Source organism: Syngnathus acus, chromosome 10, assembly GCF_901709675.1.
Source record: "Syngnathus acus chromosome 10, fSynAcu1.2, whole genome shotgun sequence".
In the NCBI taxonomy this organism is placed as follows: domain Eukaryota; kingdom Metazoa; phylum Chordata; class Actinopteri; order Syngnathiformes; family Syngnathidae; genus Syngnathus; species Syngnathus acus.
In genome coordinates, this window is record NC_051095.1 from 17195392 (window position 1) to 17210279 (window position 14888).

Consider the following 14888-nt stretch of genomic DNA (forward strand, 5'->3'; position numbering starts at 1 on the left):
TTCAGATTATTATGAGAATATTATTAAAAATAACTTCAGACTAAATAAAGGCACAATAAAATACAAATGGTATGCCTGATGATGTTTATATGTAAAAATGTTGGAAAGTATAGTCTGAACTCATTTGTTTGTTCAGTACTTGACACCTTACTTTGCAAGTCAAATTTAACATTCTTGACTTTTCCCCCTCATGTTTCACCCTGTAGATTAAAAATGGGTTTCCGAGTATTCTTTTCTATTGTATTTTTTTTGCTATAATAACCTAGGCTCTATAATGGCTATTTTTGTCCACCTCACTTCCTTTTTTTTTTTTTAACTCTAGCTGTGTTCAATGCAAATATAATTGAACTTCCTGAAGTTCTTCTGATTATTATTATATGTTCAACCCTGCTCTGTTTTATGTATACTTTCTTATGTACTGCATGCAATGAGGGCCAGAGTGGGGTTGGCATCGTCCTTTTTCTTGTTTGTTGCTTGTTTGTTTGTGTGTTTGTTTGCGTGTTTGTTTGTTTGGAACCACTACCTTTTTAGATACTGTTGTCTGTGTTGAATATCAATTTCTGTTTGCATTGTGGTGATGTAGAAGTCATAAAAATCGAAATAAAAAGCAGGTTAATTGTTTCGATCGTGTTAAAATTTCGATGCAAATAGAAAAGTGCACCGTGATGTTTCTGAACAATTTCGTAAGACCACGCCCCCGGCTTCTGGTTGGCTACTCGCCCCACCTGGAGGACCAGCATACAATGCTCCTTTTCCGGGATTCCGTTGTCGGCCTAGGCGAGCTAAGCGATATGCTATCGGCTAACTGAGGTTGGACCGAAACTACTCTCATCCGTGAGCAAGACCACTCACCATTTTTGTTGTTTAGGTACGTGTGGCTTTCTTTTCTCAATACCCGCGGTAAAGGCTGTTGAATATTTGATGAACGGTGGCAGCCAAAGAGGCGATGTCGAGAGTGTGAAGGTTTCATTGCTCGTCGGCTAACTCCGTTAGCGTTTGCCCTCGCCAAAACTTTCGAGGCAAGGTAAAGCGCAACGAATCATTGAGCGGAGACTGCGTGTAAAACCCGTTGTTTTTGTCATTTGAGATCACACATCGGCTCGTTGGTTATTGCGGTAATTTGATGTGGTTATTTGCGTTGCTTGATGATGATGATGATGATGCCGAACACTGCCCTGGCCTGTTCAAAGCCAGCTCTCTATTAGGACAGATCATTGAATCATGGCGCTAGTATGATCTATCAAACAGTGTATATTTATGTTGGACTGAACACAGTACAGGGTTGTTTGGGAATCTTTAAGCATGAAACTGATTGAAATCTTGCACGACTTGACGCCTGGTGACGTGACCGTTAGCTTCAGCTGTGAATTGTTGCGGTAACATGACGGGCGACGCGGAGATTTTAGGATTAACGTCCATTATAGTGCAGGGCTGGTGGGATTTGGTGTGGGGCAGATGAGATGATTAACAACAGACAGTGTCACCGTGTCAGTACGACAGCTCCGCGTTTGTCCCGACTCGGTTGTTTGGAAGAGGGGCGTGTCCAAACGATCCGATTACGCTTGCTCCTCCAGATCAGTTTTCATTGGGGTTTTCACACCGCACGAACGAGTTTTTCATCTTGCGACCGTGGCGACGCAAACGACGTCCACAAATACGACGACATTCCAAATGAGGGTAACATTTAAACCCAATTCCGAAAATGGATTGATGGAAGGACAAATGGTTTAGAAGCGATTCCATTCACTAACACTGATTTTTAACATTAAGGGATCGAAAAGTGAATGTAGCTTGCATGTCAGTAACTAGGGGGTCTTAATGCATAGTTTTGTGCGGGGTAAAAAATGGGTTAGTACTAGTGACAGGCTTATTTCTTTTACTGTGTCTGAACATTTTAATAACGACTCAATGTGGTAAGGAAGTGATGGTGAAATCAATAGTGACTCATCTTTCAGAAGTTAATCTTCCTGTGAAGTGCTTGTGAAAGTTTTGCTTCGTTAGGTGTCCCAAAGTGAACGAATATGTAATATGATCCGTAATTTGCCGTTGAGTACTGTAGAATGTGTTTGTACTGTGTATGACTTGTCAAGGAAGTTGTCTGCAGCGAAATGTTGGAGAACATCCAATGTCAAAAGTATTTGTGTTCCGTGAGGCTGGTTGACTTCCAAATTGTTCTCATTTCAAAGCAAAACTATCAAGAGGAGATGAATTCCCAGCTAAAACAATCATAAAACCAATCAACTTTATTGGCTGTGCTTCATGGAATATTAAATTGTTACTAAAACATCGTCGGCGTCATTTGCATGCAAAAGTAAAGCAAAACTACTCACCTGACAGGTACATAAAAGGTTTTATTGATTCAGCGAGAATGAATTACGTTAAGTGAAAGTGCACTTGTTAGCAACCGCTTGGTACAATTCATTTGTGTATGAATTGGTAATGCTTGTACTGTATCTGCCAGCCAGTTTGTTTTCCTGTCACAAAAAGGTCAATGTCTGGGTCTATCAGTATCATCACACTTAGCTTTGTCATTACTGTACTTTTGTTTGGTGGCATCATAAATAAAATAAAACACAACAAAGCCAAATAAGAAGCCACACAGTTACTCAGTCTGTCTTTCAGATCAGACCTGGGCAAAGTATGACCCCCCCCACCCCCAGTCTGCCCAACTCCCAATGTATGACGTTCCCTCACAGTGACCCTGAAGTCCAAGTAAAATGTAGTAATAGAAGCAGTGCTTTTATTTTGAAAGTTGTGCTTTTTTTACTTGCGCACATGTGAGTACAAGTGAGGTCACAAGTAAGGGCAATGACTTGTCTGAAATGTTGTGACCTTTTTCGCTACATTAAGCCACCTTTCAGACACCTCCAACAACAGTTTCCCCCCAAAAAGACAACATAATGTTAGCAACATTCTTATTTACTGCATGGCGAATGGAAGGGCGCCAAGAACATTCGGCCTGATAATACTCTAAAAGTGTAAATCTCCAATTTCATGTACTGTACTTTTTGGCTGTATTACAAGTAATCATTGTATCTGTCAATAATATGATACTCTATTTCCCACATGACTACAGTATTTTGGAGTCCTGACAGGGAACGGCTTATATGGGTTGGAGCTTGGTGCACAGAATCGTTAGATTTTTAAATTGTAAATATTTAACTTTAATGCCCGCTTATAATTTTATCTGAAATATGTATTTCCTGATTTATACCAGTGCTTACCATATCTACATGCATAGCAATTTATTGAAACAAGACTTTTCTAAACACTATGAAATTGGTCAGTAATACATGGAATGTAATTTGATTGACACTGACATCTAAAAACACCACCTTCACTGGACAATGATTGTTCACATGTGGAAACACAAGCACATGAGAACCATGACCACAGGTCATCTGCGCTATGGCGTTTCTCACATAGTCAAGATGAGTTTATATGATATAATAGGATGGGCTTATGGATTGGATCAAACCGGTTTTAATAAAAACAATTTCAATCCTTTTGGTCTTGATCAGACTTGATACCTGTATTTTAGAATTGGCACCAAGTTGTGAGCCCTGCAATATTAACAACTCGTTTGTGACTCACTTTTGGATCCAAACACACGAGTTGACAATTAGTTACCCAATGAGAAGAATCACAGTCTTCGCTGACATTATGAATGGTGATGATGGTTTGAACACCCAAATTTCCTTTGACTTGTGTCGTTTTTCCGGGAAATTGTATTAACTACATTCTAGTAAAAGCACAAGTCTTTAAAGGCCTCTTTTGTTTAACCGACATCATGTTACTGTGCAAGAGAAACATCGAGATAGATAACCATTCATATTTTTTTTTTTTTTTTTTTTAAACAGCGACTTCCTTCAATCTGCCATCACAAGGCGTGGAGGAATAACATCACGAGGACAATCTATAAGGACAAACATGCATTAGACTATGTAGCTGCCATGTTGCAGATGGCCGTGTTTCAAAGCTGCACAATGGGAGAGAAGGTCAACGTGCAGAGAACGTGGAGGTGGGAGAGGTTTCTACATCCACGCCTGGTTTCTACATCCAGTAACACTCCAGTGACGTGCTCAGGGGTTCTTTTTGGAAAGAGTTGATTTCTTTGTGGTTTTTTTTTTTTTTTTGGGGGGTGTGTTTCCTCTTCTTTTGCCACATTGACACACAAACCGACGGCAGTGCTCTCAAAGAATCCGGAATGGACTTGGCTGGAACTTAGACTACAATAGCATTTTAGCAACTTGCCAAAGTCACCTTTGGACTTGGGTTTTGACTTTTCTCCAGTTGTATATCGCTGCTGACAGTTCGACAGTGTGGAACTGTCCCGCCTGCAGCCCTCAGCCATCCTCAGCTTCCCCCTCCCAACCAGTGCCTAAATAAGCTCCCTCGGGACAATCACACAAGTCATCAGCCGCTACCGTGCTCAATACTTTGCCTGTTTTCCTCCATGTGCATCTGCTCTCCGCATGCTGGCCCTTCATCCGCTAAATCTTTCATTTTCTGCTCTCTTACTTTGAGATTTTCTTTTTCATATTTTTCCCCCCAAGCCAGATAATCGGAGTTTGAGCACAACGATTGCAATTTATTTGAAAACGTCTAAGTCTGCGCTTTTCTACGCACAAGCAGGGGTGTTACAGCTAAGACTTAATTACCTTCTTGCACCCAGCGCAGTACCATTAAAGCCATACAAAAATATTTATGAATTTCCTATACATATTTTTGTATCACATTGCTCCTGCTTTTTTATGCCTAAATTATAGTCCTGCATAGAAACATTTATATTTACATACTATCTACATGCAAGTGGAACTGTATATTGCTGTATGATTGAAAAGCATATATATTTGAGGGAGTGTTATAGTGCTGTGAAGTGTTGCTGACTGTTTTCCGTTCATATATGCTGCTTTGCTTCGGGTCAACCCATGGCCTCTCCCAAACAAACACCATATTTGTCATATTAACTAGTAGAGCAGCCTTTCAAATAGGTAGACTGTAGAAATCTACCTCTCACCTGGTCTTCCTCCCACTGCTCCATCTCTGATGCCGGGCTTCAGCAGTGGAGGTGTCGGGGGAGGAGTGGCTGGCCAGGTTTCCGCTCCTCCCCGCCCCTTTAGACCCAGCCGATATGTTCCGGTGTCTGCAGCCACCACCTTCCTGGTCGGATCCACCACGCTCTTCTTCTGCTTCACGTGAGTCTCTTGCTGTCCACATACTGTAAATTAAACTATACACGGTGCGATGTGTCCTAGGGCTGCTCGATTATGGGTCAAAATCATAATCACGATTATTCTGTTTAATATTAAAATTATGATTATTTACACAATCATGTTTCTGAAATTGGAAAAGCATTTATGGAACAGTATTTATTGAACATATTGAGTCGCGCAGGCACATCTCAGAACGGAAACCTCAAATAATCGTTTGTCCTCGATCATATGAATTTTGAGATTGTCTGGAGCCAAAATCGTGATTAAAATTCGATTAATTGAGCAGCCCTAGTATATCCTCTCTGCATGTGTGAAGTGTATTAATGGTAACGCTGAATACCTCTTGCGTTGTGTTTGTATTCTGTTTACAGCATGTTGTCTTTCATATTTGGACCCACAAATTGTTGGTAAAACTGTTGAACCTTTTATGGATTCAAGTCCCTTTCCCTGCAAGCTGTGTACAGACAGAAAGCAAAAACGGGTTTTGAGAGTGTTATCTCAGTCTGTCTGTCTGTCTGTCTCAAGAGGTTCCGCATTTTGAATCTCACTTCAGGCCCCTGTCCTCCTCTCAAGACTTTTCCCCTGGGAACCTGAGTGGGTTTTGTGTGGGTCGAGAAGTCTAGGAAGTCCACAAATCAAGAATTTGAATCCTTTCCAAATCCTTATGGACCTGTGCGGGGATAGATGACTGATACATTCTGCTATTTTGTTAAAGTGACAATGTATTTTTCCTGCTCTTGCCTCGTAGCTGTCCGTGGTTGTACGACTATTTCTCCGCCGTCATTCCTGTTTATATTGCCGTGATCTTCCTCTTCACGCTGGCCAACTTCTGCATGGCTACGTTCATGGATCCGGGAGTCTTCCCTCGAGGTGAACCCAAGTTAGATTTTTTTTTTTCTCAGATGTGCATAAGGAGTAGTTGTAAACATCTTAGCTTTTGTCATCACCCCCTCTATAGCGGAGGAAGATGAGGACAAAGAGGATGATTTCCGCGCTCCGCTCTACAAGACAGTGGAAATCAAAGGCATCCAAGTGCGCATGAAGTGGTGCTCCACCTGTCGCTTCTACCGACCCCCGCGATGCTCCCATTGTTCGGTCTGCGACAACTGTGTAGAGGTATGTGCACAAGACTCACATTGGATCACTTGCTTATCCTAAAAGTCCACGTAATTTGTATGTTGCTCATATTTGCTGTTTGGAGTGCATCAAAAACTGAGTGCTAGTGCCCACACTTGGCCGCGTTAACTCGGGACACGGTGCTTATAATTGTATTAAAATACATTATACATACAATTACATAGTACCGTAATTTTCGGACTATAAGTCGCTCCGGAGTATAAGTCGCATCAGCCATAAAATGCCCCAAAAAGTGAAAAAAAACATATATAAGTCGCTCCGGAGTATAAGTCGCATTTTGGGGGGCAATTTATTCGACAAAATCCAACACCAAGAACAGACATGAACGAGCAACAACAGGCTAAACGATACGGTATGCTAACGTGACAAACACAAACGAGGAGCTGAGAACGGGCCTGACGTAACATTCAGTTATTTAAAAAAAACTATCACATAAATAACACGTTTATAAAACCATCTGTGTCACTCCAATTCATTAAATCCATCGATCGTCCTTTGTCAACAATGCCGTGTGCTGCGCCGCAGTTCAAATTATTCCACAGGCCCGTACAACGATATATAAACTATATTTTGAATAACTATCACATAAACAACAATATTATCAAACCATTTGTGTCACTCCAAATCCTTAAATCCATCGATCAAATTTCTCGTCCTTTGTCATCCTGGTGACAGAGGACATGTCCAGAGGATATGGCGCTTTAAAGTGTTAATTACTTTATTTGATTTGATCTCTCTATTTTTCATGTCTTGAATATGTTCAAGATAAAGATATCAAAGCATGTGAAGTGATCAACTATACTAAAAATAACATGTGAAGTGGTCAACTATAATTGTAAGTGATGTGTTAATGATCAAGTAAATATTTGTGAAAAAAAACATATATAAGTCGCCCCCCCCCCCCCCACCCAAACTATGGAAAAAAACGCGACTTATAGTCCGAAAATTACGGTAGTTTTCAGTGCATGAGGGATTTTTCCTGACCATTTGGTGATATTGTGATAGTATTGATAATTTTGGTCATAATTGACCCTTTTGAGGATAAGCATTTCGGATGGATGGATGGGTGTGATAAGGCATTTTCATCTTTAATATGAACCATGTTTTGCCTGCATTCAATATACATTTAACTAAGGTTGACTTCTGGATGGACTATATCCTGGAGTCCTGGTTCTATTAAATTCTCCTCTGCTCCGTCAGGACTTTGACCACCACTGTCCATGGGTGAACAACTGTATTGGTCGGCGCAACTATCGCTACTTCTTCCTCTTCCTGCTGTCACTCACCGCCCACATTGTGGATGTTTTTGGCTTTGGCCTCGTTTATGTGCTGCACCACCGCCAGCAACTCGACACACCACATGCTGCAGTCACGTATCCTTAAGTTTGTGTCCGAAATGTAAATGACAGCACTCTTTCCGGATTTTTCTCTATTCTCGTGTTTGCTTTTGTTGGGGTTCGGTTTGATATGTCTCCTTAGCTTCTGCCCCACCAGTATGGCTGTGATGTGTGTTGCTGGTCTGTTTTTTGTCCCAGTTGCTGGCCTGACTGGGTTCCATATTGTGCTCGTGGCTAGAGGTCGGACCACAAATGAGCAGGTATGTACAAGTTGGCACAATTTGTCTGTGTCATTTTAAGAATTGTGGACATAACACCTAATGAATGTTACATTATTCTTCCTCCCATCTCCCGCGCTCTTTAGGTGACAGGAAAGTTTCGTGGAGGTGTTAACCCCTTCACCAACGGCTGCGTTAGGAATATTTCACATGTACTTTGCAGCTCACTGGCACCCAGGTTAGTCTTACTTCTGAAAGTCTCGGTTTTTTTTTTCCTCTGGATTGTCCCTCTTTTTCTTTCCCTCCTCTCTCATTTTTCTAGTCAAAATTGGAATAAATAACGAGTGTCATCTGGCATTGGTGTTTCCTTCGTTCAGATATACGGGTCGTTCCCGCAAGCCTCAGACAGTCGAACTACAGCCCCCTTTCCTCAGGCCGCCTCTCACGGAAGCACAGCTCGAAGCCAAGGTCCTGGATAATGGTATCCAGAATGATCGACACAGCACAAGAGTGAGTACGGTGAACACCCGCAGACTATTCTATACATCAAAAATACGGCCTGGTCTTAGGACTTAAGTTTTTCCAAGATACGAGCTGTCGCCTGGCAGATTTATTCTGCTGTGACTTGTGCACAAAAGTGATATGGCCAAACTTCTGTTTCACAATCAGTTTCCTTCTAGTCTTGATAAAGCAGCCAAATGGTTGCAGCCTGTTTGTTAAACACAATGCCACTATTCTGTTCTATCAATTGCAGAAGGTGGATACACAAATTAATTTTACCTTCTGTCATTTCGTGGAAGAGCATTGTTTGTCTCTCACTATACATCGCCAGCGTGATCAAATTTTGTAGTAAATGCAAAAGTTCGAGATGTCTGTTTTTGTTTTTACTTGGTTTATTTGATTGGGACCGATACAAAAGCAGGCAAATTGTATCTTATGTGTGAATTGTATTGTTGCTAATAGCAAAAGTTAATTGGCAGTGCTCGTTTTTTGTTGGCGCTCCTTGAATGAAATTCGTGTATCGTAAAAAAAATAAAAATAAATTAATAATTAATGTCACGAGGTAAGTTCTATAACTTCATACCATATGTGTAAGTGTGTGTGCCAGTATGTAAAGTCATGTGCTAGCGTGTTATTTAGGTCAGTTGCTAGCTAACGTTATTGGTGAGCCTTTTGTAAATGCAGTTTGTCTCTGTCAAATAATTGTCGTTCATGTAACATTGGTTCATGATTGTATACATGCTAGATGCGTAGTGATGATTTATGATCCTTTTATGATCCTCTTTATATGGTATTAAGTGATTTGCCACTCTGCTATGGCATCTATACTCAATTACAAACCCATTTGGAATGGTGGGCACAATCATTTTGCTATTTGCTGCAGGGCTTGGTCCCTATCACATGCCTAACAGCCGTGGTTCAATGTTTTTTTATGCACTCAGGAAACAAGTAAAATCCGGTTTTGAGTGAGTTCCTCCAGTTTAATTTCCAACATGGTTGTTGCCCCCCTGCGCTTGTCATTTCAGTCAAAGAGCAGTTTGGATCAAATGGAGAGCCAGTCGGCAGACACGGAGCCTCCACCTCCCCCGAAGCCAGAGCTTCGTTACCCTGGGCTGCCTCGTGGTGAAGCTGAGGGTAAGACACGCTTGCAGGCACACACATAGATATCGTAACCAAGTTGAGATAGTTTTTGTTCCTAATGACACACTCTCCATGTTTCTCAATTGCAGAAAGCAGCTTGTTGACAGAAGGTGTGCCCACACAGCCCATGTACAAGTATCGACCTGCGTACAACAGCCCAGGAAGGAACCACAGTGCCCACACACATACCGGCAAGGTACTCTTTTAAGAGTAAAATAGGGCTACTGTGAAGTTTTAAATACCAATATAAGCTCTAAAAGTGTTCAATTGGAACCTGTGATTTAGCTTAGACAAGAAGTTAAAACTGAACTGGAAAAAAACTCTCTTTAGGACTCGGCATTCCTTTGCATTTATCTTCTGCTTATGATGTATTCCCAAATGCTTTGGAAACTATTACTCCCTCGTCTCGCTGATGTCCTTTGTGGTTAACACCAAGCCCCTCTTTTTTGTTGTTGTTGTTTTGACTTGAAATTGATCATTCAGTGGCCATCGGTTGATCAGTAAGTCCTCAGCAAGTGTCATGTGTGTTTCCCTTTGCCAGTCTGTGTGTTGAAGTGGATCTTGCCCTTCCCCCTAAAGTGCATTGACTGGAATGTGTAGTCAACGTACTGTGTATTTCCATCGCTGTCTTTGACATGCAACGTCAGTGCCTGTTCGAACCAGTCAATGTTTCCAATGCAGTAGTGTGATGATGATGGAGTAGAGCACAGATTAAGCATCCAACCCCCCCACCCCCCTCCTTTGTCCACCACCACTCTTTTCTTCCTGTTGGAATCTGTCGGACGAACTGTGTTTCTATACTGCCTCTGCAAATTTTCCTGTGGTAACGTGGGGATTTGGTCTTTCTTCATCCTCTCCTCACTCATCATCCTCATCACGCTCCCTCCCCCACCCTCTCTCCTGTGTACACCTTCCCCTACTGTCTGTATATCTGTCTCTCTTCCTCTGCTCTCCTCAGGTGATCCGCGGGGAGAGTCTCGACTCTCCGTCTCCCTCTATCCTTCACTCCAGCCGCCACCCCAGTTATCGTTCGGAACCGAGCAGCCTGGACGGGACCACAGTGGTGGTGGGCGGTGCGGGAGCATTCAGAGGGGGAGGGGAGAGGGGTGAGGGCCCCGGAGGATTAGGCAGGACTGTCGTGTCGGGGGGTATGTCAGGTTATTCCCTGACCGGGCGCTCTCACACGTCATACCCATCCTCTCTGGTTCTGTCCACTGGGGGCTCCCACTCCTCCAGCCTGCGCTCAGCGCACATGGCACACAATCCTCTGGCCACCCTCCAGTCAGAAGGCACTACAGACACCAGCTACAAAAGTCTGGCTAACCAGACCCCTCGGAACGGCAGTCTGTCCTATGACAGCCTGCTCACACCCTCCGATAGCCCTGAGTTTGAGTCTGCCGCCCATGAGTTGTCGCTGCAGAAGCCTCGTGCTCCGTTCCCTTCCTCGACGGGGGCTGCGGTCAGAGGCCAGCCGGAAGCGCTGTCCCCAAGTTCTCAGCTGCAGGGCTATACGTCACCTTTCCTCTCAGCTCAGCTCAGCCAGCAGAGGGAGGGCCATCTGCTGCAGGGCTCCGCCACTTTCTCCTCCCCTCACAGAGCCTACCTGCGTGCCGTCAGCCCGCCCCCTCTCTCCGGGCCTCCCGAGACGCTGCAACTGCTACAGCATAACCACGACTCCTCTTCCAGAGTTCCCCGTAACAGTGTGTCCTCCTCGTCCTCCCCGGGGGCTCGCTCGCCAGAGCCTCCTGTCTCCCCGCCGCCTCGCGGCCTCTCCCTGGGCAAGTCCCAGTCTTACACTGGAGAGGCAGGGCCTCAGCACAAGCTTCGGGCCACCGTGGCGCTGGGAGGGGGAGGAGTCGGAGGAGGGCATCAGCCTCCACAGTGAGTAACGCTACGTCGTCTTCGCCACGCTTAGCCTGCTCCTCTTCCTTTTCCCTTTCTTCCTAATCTTCCTCTTCTTCCTCCTTACTTTGTGTCAGCCATCCTCTTCCTCCCTGATCTGTGTGAGTCTTCCTTAACCTCCTTTAGTTTTCAGACAGACAGTGTAAGGAGCATGCCGGCATGCGGACGTTTTCAACCAGTAGCTATTTTCTTTTGTCGTCCCATTCAAACCCTGTCGTTTTTTTCAGTTTAATAGGCGAGAAACCTTAAGCTGTGTTCGGAATCACTCTGTGTCTACTATATGTGGTTCTGCTAAAAGATTTTGCGCCACGTTCGACCTCCAAAAACACCAAATGCTTCAGGTACCACCAACCTGACCAACATTGAAATTCAGGCCAAAATCTAGATGACATGCCCAACCTAGTGTGAACAAAAAACAACGGTGGTGTTTTGTGAAGTTTAAATAGAACTGATCTGCATTGAGCAAATATATTGGAGTTGCCAAAAAACTGAAGCCGACTACTTCAATGCATAGTTTGAATGTTTAAGTCTGTCTTTCTTTGTGTATCATATTTAGAAAATTACTGCACAGTTTAGTGTTGTATAAATCAAGTCCACCATTTTGTAGTGCTATTCGAATGTGTGGTGACTGCAAAGTAAATCCATTGACAAATACTAAAAAAAACAATGGTAACCAGAAAAGTAAAATACAGTAGAAAAAACATCTGCCGCCAACGAACGAGGGCAGTTATGCAAATATTGTGTAAAGTGCGTCATTTGTATTAATTTTGTTGATTACACTCATCTTAAAACTAATGTTATTGTAATTTCTCAATTTGTTTAAAATTACTTATGGAAGGTCCACTAGTTATATTTATGTCACATATGTAATTATTCTTTATTTGGCTTTAACTATATTGTCCGTGATACAGAGACCCCCATATAGTGAGTAGGGAATGAGTGAATGATTCCGAACGCAGCCTTATTGTTTTTTTTTTTTTTTTTTTTATATACTTGATGCTAGCACCTCTCACCTTCATTTGTCTTCCTTTCCCAATTGCTTTCCAATCAGATCGTCCTCTCGCACAATCTTGGCCAATCACACCACATCTAAACCAGGGGGCGGAGTGAAGAAGGTGACCGGTGTCGGAGGGACCACTTACGAGATTTCGGTTTGAGTGACATGCACTCTTATTCCACTGAGGAGGAGAAAAAGATAAGTCACTGGACAACTTCCACTTGTCTCTTTTCTGAGCTGGATGTTATTCATGACTGCGGAGCCAAAAGCACCGTTGCGTGCGCAGCCGTCTGCCCGGTATCGACCGGCCTTTCCTTTTCAATCTGAACAAAGACTGCACGTGGCTCTTGCTTCACAGGCACAGAGCGTTTGGAGGCCGTTTCCTCAAGGACAGAAGTCGCACAGATACGGTTTGACGTGGTAACATTAGGACACAGTATTTTTGACCCCCGAGAGTGTCCTACTGAATTCTAAGATGGATTTATGAGTGTTGACCAATGAGGACTGTCTTGCTTATGGACCACACATCCTGTCGAGTAAAAAGCGTTGAGAGCATCCAACCTATAAAACACACAGTATCATTTTAGTTTTATAAGTCTTTGTTTTTAAATATGCTTTTATATAAACATGTAAGATCTTACAGATTATTAATGGGTCCCGTCATCAGGTGGTGAAGATGACTTATCGATAAGGGTGGCAAATGTATGTGTCTCATTGTTTATTTTTAATTACAAATGTGTTGCCTGTTTATAATTGACGGCTGCATCAGCCACTCGTGAGCTCTTGCCGGAATTGTCGTGATCCAAAGAGTCGACTTGGGGACGTGGCAAACAATTGAGCTTTATTTTCAAAAGCCACAGAAAAATGTGGAGTGCAACGCATCTTCGTTGAATGTACCTGTGTAATGGTTTTGTGCTTGAGGCGTTATGCAAAATCAGTTTTGTAGTTTTAAGATCCTCGTCTGTCTTGTTTCCGATGCTAGCCAAACTGTTTTAGTCTTATCCATGGATGACCAGCCAGTTAGGGGCAGTGAGGGGTGGGCTTATTTATTTCACCAAACAGGAAAAACAAAACTTGTAGTTGCAAGCAAAACATGTCAAACCAGTCGCTTTGAGTTGTTTTCAAGGCTTGGATACGTTTTAAAGAACGAAATGTACTAGGGATGCACCGAAAATGTGTTGAAAAGGGCCCAAAAATATACACTATTTTAGATTTTGGTCCCAAAAAAAACATTGCAGACATGGTATTGCTCCTAGTGTTCGTACAAGATTTGCTTTTGCGCTTACATTCTCTTGTTGCGTCTGAATGGTATTTTCTCTCAGTCCATTTTGGTTCAGCGTAATAAGTTGCCTGAGTTAATTTGACTTAGGAACAAGGTGATGTGGGGGTGGACAGACAAAGTTAGCAGTGCGACACATCGCCTTGGTCTGCCACCAAGGACTGCCCCTGGTGGCCACGTGTGCTTGGCTCGGAATTTCTGAATTCAGTTTTCAGTCGTGGGTTTCCTCATATTTAGTTTCGGCCACAAATTTACATTTCGGTGCATCACTAGAATATACAGTACAGGACTGGTTTGCAATATTTTTTTTTCTTCCTTTAGAACAATTATAGGGAAGCAAAGCACATTTTTATTTCCTTTTTTTTTTTTTTTTTTAAACCTTTTCCTGACATTGTGTATCGCCGGTCTGATTATTATTATTTTTTTAAATATATATATAATAATTCACACTCAGGCGTTGTCTACTAGGTACAAGTGACTTGAAAACCCACAGCTAGAGGTGTTGTATAATTTCAAATTGACCAATTCCTACTATTTAAGCCTCTGAACAGTCGCTATTCTGATTTCTGCAGTCTTTCACGAGAGCAGAGTGGTTATTCATTCATTCATTCATCCTCACAGGGTTTTGGTTAATCAAAATATGACATTAATTTTTAATTTGGAAAACACTGATCGAACCAGGAACTGAATCGGTTTTAAAAAAAAAAAAATCTGGTCAATACTTCAATCCCACTCGTTTGATATTGCTTAATTGTTTAGTTTTTACCAAACAATTCAAAATAAACAAATGGTAGGAAACCGGGGGGAAAAAAACATAAAAAAATTAAATTGTATCCAGTTAAATGATGGAATAATTGATTGAACAATTGATTAAAAAAATATTTGACTGTCACAGCTGACTGAGGTAAAAAGGTTTGCTCGAATTGGGCATTACAATTAATCCGTTTTTTTGTTTTACCCAATCAAGGACTTGGTTGAATTCAGCATGTGCACTTTTTTCAACCCAAGAGGAGACTGATACTTTGAGTTGTGGCAGGCTGTCTTTTCATCATGCACGTGATTCTTGTTCATGCCGATTGTTCTTTCGTAGCCCTCCCCAGTTCACAATTGAGTCGACATTAATGGCACAAGTTGCTTCAAAATAATTTAGCGAACCTAAAT

General features: G+C 42.4%; 1 protein-coding gene across 2 annotated transcripts; it reads left to right on the forward strand.

Annotated features, from left to right (window-relative positions):
- The first annotated feature begins 731 nt into the window (after positions 1-731).
- On the forward strand, positions 732-14599 carry zdhhc5b (zinc finger DHHC-type palmitoyltransferase 5b). 2 transcript variants are annotated; one of them, XM_037262478.1, is made up of 13 exons: positions 732-868; positions 3861-5198; positions 5965-6086; positions 6175-6332; positions 7554-7726; positions 7848-7950; positions 8055-8146; positions 8286-8418; positions 9435-9543; positions 9639-9745; positions 10508-11430; positions 11529-11552; positions 12503-12607. In XM_037262478.1, exons 2-12 carry the CDS (start codon positions 5050-5052, stop codon positions 11545-11547), a joined length of 2088 nt encoding a protein of 695 aa, XP_037118373.1. In that variant the 5' UTR covers positions 732-868; positions 3861-5049; the 3' UTR covers positions 11548-11552; positions 12503-12607. The 2 variants fall into 2 exon arrangements, with proteins under 2 accessions (XP_037118373.1, XP_037118372.1); XM_037262477.1 differs by lacking the exon at positions 11529-11552 and having other exon boundaries at positions 12503-14599.
- Positions 14600-14888: the final 289 nt, after the last annotated feature.

Excerpts from the sequence above, each read along its gene's own strand:
- zdhhc5b (XM_037262477.1), top strand. The coding sequence starts at position 5,050 with ATGCCGGGCTTCAGCAGTGGAGGTGTCGGGGGAGGAGTGGCTGGCCAG. Across the intron at positions 8,147-8,285 it reads TGCAGCTCACTGGCACCCAG|ATATACGGGTCGTTCCCGCA; the intron begins GTTAGTCTTACT and ends TCCTTCGTTCAG. Across the intron at positions 11,431-12,502 it reads GGAGGGCATCAGCCTCCACA|ATCGTCCTCTCGCACAATCT; the intron begins GTGAGTAACGCT and ends CTTTCCAATCAG.